General features: G+C 38.3%; 1 protein-coding gene across 3 annotated transcripts in view; it reads left to right on the top strand.

The window, feature by feature from the left end:
- The first annotated feature begins 1,073 nt into the window (after positions 1-1,073).
- LOC147153063 (nuclear pore membrane glycoprotein 210-like) overlaps positions 1,074-4,392 on the top strand; it is a 32,225-nt gene continuing 28,906 nt past the window's right edge. For all 3 annotated transcript variants that reach the window (XM_086023397.1, XM_086023388.1, XM_086023406.1), the window contains exons 1-4: positions 1,074-1,458; positions 2,390-2,529; positions 2,924-3,055; positions 3,866-3,962. In XM_086023397.1, coding sequence (XP_085879523.1) covers positions 1,310-1,458; positions 2,390-2,529; positions 2,924-3,055; positions 3,866-3,962 — 518 coding nt within the window. In that variant the 5' untranslated portion in view covers positions 1,074-1,309. The remainder of the gene's footprint in view (positions 1,459-2,389; positions 2,530-2,923; positions 3,056-3,865; positions 3,963-4,392) is intronic.

Genomic DNA, 4,392 nt, shown 5'->3' with positions numbered 1-4,392 from the left:
GTGTCTTGATTTTGTTGGGAAAATGTTAACCATGACATGTTAAATTTCTGTTTTCCTGTAGGCGCTAAGGTGTATGCACTATAGGGCTGCCACAAACGATTATTTTGCTAGTCGACTAATCGCTAACAGTAGTCGCGATTAGTCGACTAATTGGATAATATATCAATCGCGGCAAATCGCAACAGCAAGCTGCTGCTCTTATAATAAGCATAATTCGCTTACAGCTTAAATTCTTTATGTACAAACTAATCATGAAGACAAGATGATAGTACATTCAACTTGTATTAAACTTTGCAACTTAATTCATCATTCCCGACAGGTTTATAAATTAAGGAGCGACTTAAATTGATGGCGATGCACTGGCCTTAAAATGTTTTTGCTGTAATTCTTTTCTTTTAAAATTGAACCAAAACTGCAGAGTTGCACTAATACAGTGAAATTATCTATGAATACAAAAAGAAGTACTTGTATGCGCATTTCACTCTTCTTGGGCACCAAGACTTTTTTTTTTTTTTTTTAAACCTTGTTAATGGTAAACATATTTTAATGTTAAACAAAATTCCTATTTATTAAACTATGAACTTATGAATCTACATTCACTTGAAACGGAAGTAATTTTTAACTTGGTTACAAGCGTGCGTATCTACAGTATCTCTCACAACAACGACACCTACAACCGATGGGCTCGTTTTGCACCTTTGTGCATGCAATCAACAAACAGCATCTATGTCAAACTTAAACCAGGTCACAGACTCATTTTGACATGTTACAAAATTTGATGGAATGGGAACTTTAAAACAAGTTCCATGTTATTGCACTCTGCACCAGCGAGAATGATGCTTGAGATGATTTGTGGTTTGTTTAAAAGATTAACATTGGATCACATTCAGTGACTTAGTGTTAAATATTTTCAGGTACTGGGAAAAATTAAGTGAAAACGTAACTTCAGTAACTGAAGTTACTTCATTGTAATTACAAGGTATTGCAATGATAGACGTATGCTTGGCAAGCGACAGCGTTTTAAATGTAAGTGTACCTTTAAGAAAACGCGTCATTGATGTTGGAGAGTGACGTTTCCGCACTCCCCGCATGCTCGCAAGTCCAATCGTTGCAAATGGCGGGTTCTCGGCTTATATTAGCTTATATTCATGTGCTATGTTTTTGAGTTGACAACTAGGTTTGTTCCCTTCATGGAGATTCAAAACACCGCCACAATTGTTTCGATAGCAACATTTTAATGAGCCGAAAGAAGTTTGTAGCGGTTTCTATTCATTTTAGTTTCACTACCAACAAGTCACATTGAGCGGAAATGAAGTCGGCGTTAGTTTTGCTGTCATTAATAGGCGTTTTTCAAAACAGTGGCTGCTCCAAGCTTAATATGCCCAAAGTGCTGCTGCCCCTTGCCAGAGATACACGAATTAACTTCACACTGGAAACCACCGAAGGCTGCTACAGATGGTGAGTGGAGAGAACAAGGTGGTCAAAAAGTGTCATATTGCAACCCCCTGCACGTGGACACAGCATCTGTGAATGAGTGAATGAGTGAGTGAGAGAGACCACGTATGATCGAAATAGCCCGAAAAACATCTCTCGGCAGCACAGCTTTGAAGATACAGTGCATCTGAACATTTGCTCTGTCACTTTTGGTCGTATACATTAAACTGTATATGAGCAGCTAGATACTGCCTCCTCCCAGGAAGTAGCACCAAAGGAGTCTAAAGATGTCCAATATACAAAAAAGAAAGAAAAAAAATGCAGAAGCACGCAAGCATTTATCTTAGGTTGGCTTGCTCCTTGACTTACAGTGGATCCATGAATTTTTTCAATATTGTACTGGTCATAGTAGTTTTAATACAACACATGGTACTCAAAACTACCATCATACCCTCATGCCCATCATCCCTGCCTGTTAAACGCATTATTCTTGATCACGGTATTATTTTTGTCAAGTACAAAATGACCTTGTAAATATCATGTGAAATTCAGTCCTCTTGCATTTTCATTGTGCTGTTTTATTTATTGCATCTTTGCACAGATTCAAACCACAAGCATCTTCATTTTCTCTTCATCTTATTTAATGTTTTTTATTTTGACCTTTATTTTCACAAGTCGTCAATGGACAGAAGACAAAATGTCCTCCCCTAGAGATAGCTAAAAATGAGTGCATTTTGCTGCTTAACTTATATTCCCCAAACGCAAAATTAATCACAATGCCATGTTGAACTAGTGGGCCTGCTGGGAACGTATTCTTGATAAAAATATGTTTGGGTTGACTTCCGCTTTCAGTGTTGACAATGATCTTAAATTATGTCGAGATGGCGTTTTTGATGGTGCCCTTTTACTTTTACTGTGCTTTACCATTATGTTCAGTGTACTCGTTTTCTTCCAGGACATCAACTCGACCAGAAGTAGCAAGTGTCCAGCCCGTGGACGAAGAGACCGGCCGAGGCTGCTCCAGGAGAGCAGTTCTTCAAGCTCTATCCACGCAACCCTCCAGATTGACCAGCCTCATTCTGGCTGAAGATGTTGGTAAATATCACTAGAAAATTACACATACATTGTGCTGTACTTACCAGAGAAAACTACAGATTCATGTAATTATTCTCATATTGCACAATATACACCCTGTCCTTCCCTTTTTATGATTGCGTAATTGTTTATGCATTTTTTTTTCACCCACAAGTGTTGTTATGCTGTTATGACAGCTTGAAATGCTTAGTATGATAAGAAATGGCAAATGCATACTGCTTGGTTCACATCCATTTCAAAGGTCTTCTTTAGCTTTTGGCCAAATCATTGCTACAGTATATACGGTACATGATTCAAGTGCATTTCTATGCCTTTATCATCTCAAACCCATTTGAGCTTTTTTAGTCGTTTAGGCGGTTTGTGTCTAAAGTGTGTTGCCCTCCTTCATTCACAGTGACAGGACAGATACTGCGCTGTGACGCAATCGTCGATGTGATCCATGATGTTACCATTGTGTCCACCACCAGAGAGCTGCACCTGGAGGATTCACCCCTTGCACTCGAAATTAATGCACTGGACTCTGAAGGTACCAATGAGATAAGATGCCTCTCATTATAGCCTGCTGCTGCTTTGCTAAGTACTCCCATAACCAAGTTAATTAGCACATCCGGGTAGGTCTTGATCAATGTATTTATACTATATGTCATTGTCATCTCTGTGTTTATATCACTCATCTATTGCTTAATAGCCGCTGTGAAGATTTTTCAATTTCGATCTCAATATCAGTTTATCAATAACAGTGTTGGCTCTTCTTGTGCTGATTACCTGGTTCTGTTTGTTTTCACCAAAGACAAGATCATCGAACTAAAAGAACTGTGGCTACAGTCTGATGTTTATCATCTTTCTACCTTGATAAGTTGTGGTTGATAATTAGGCTGCTGTGGGAAAATCATTCACATGTATAAATGTTTTAGTAATAAGAACATAATTAAAGACAATTTGATCACATTTGTCTTAAAAGTGTGTATCAAACCCGTATCCCTTTGCATAAATCAATACCAAAGTAGTAGCTCTGAGTTTCAAAAGAGTTGGTGACCCCTTTTTCAGGGTATCAGGTTTTATGTTTCATTGATTTTGGCCTTTAGATTCATTATTTTAAGTAGACTGCCGAAGAATGTGGAAGATCCTGTAATCAAATGCCTATTGGTTTCATACTGGCTAATTCAGCTGCCAGGAGTTGTCAGATGGATGTGCTCAACATCCTTGAAGTCCAGCCAACCGTATTTTGATCTGATTCTTTATGCAAATATCCTCAATTTCGTGTTTAATCTTCAGTAACTTGTTTGAGTATAAGGAGAAGTCAAGCATGACTGTTGTGCTTTTTCTTCCTTTACAGGAAACACCTTCAGCACTCTTGCAGGTCTGGTGTTTGACTGGAGTTTAGTCAAAGATGTGGATGTTAACGGATTCTCAGATTCTTATAATTCATTACGGTAGGTCTTGTCTCATTGTCTTCATTGTTTAACAGCAATGGAATACTATAAGATGCAAAGTACAGTGGTGCCTTCAGATACAAGTTTCTTGATTTTATGATTTTTGTTTTAGATTAGAGTCGTCACTTGACCAGTTTTTATCTTACTAGATAATCTAAATTTGAGATACGAGTGCCTTTCAGACCCCCACCACAAGATGGCAGCATCATATTTCACAACATTCAGCCACCACCAATTCACATTGGTTTCTTTGCAGTGGAAGAACAATAACAGTTGGTTGCAGTAATGTGCCATAGAGCTGGTTTGCCAACTGCCAGTAGACCCTAAAGAAGAAGAAAAAGGAAGAACAATATGTTATGTACAGTCATATTGTGTGCTCACGTTTTCCGTGTTTGCAGGTTGCATGGAGAGCAAATGTTACTGTTTTGCT

This window comes from Filicampus tigris, chromosome 1 (genome assembly GCF_054856515.1).
Source record: "Filicampus tigris isolate MCC_2025a chromosome 1, RoL_Ftig_1.0, whole genome shotgun sequence".
Taxonomy (NCBI): domain Eukaryota; kingdom Metazoa; phylum Chordata; class Actinopteri; order Syngnathiformes; family Syngnathidae; genus Filicampus; species Filicampus tigris.
This window is presented reverse-complemented; position numbering and strand designations above follow the sequence as displayed.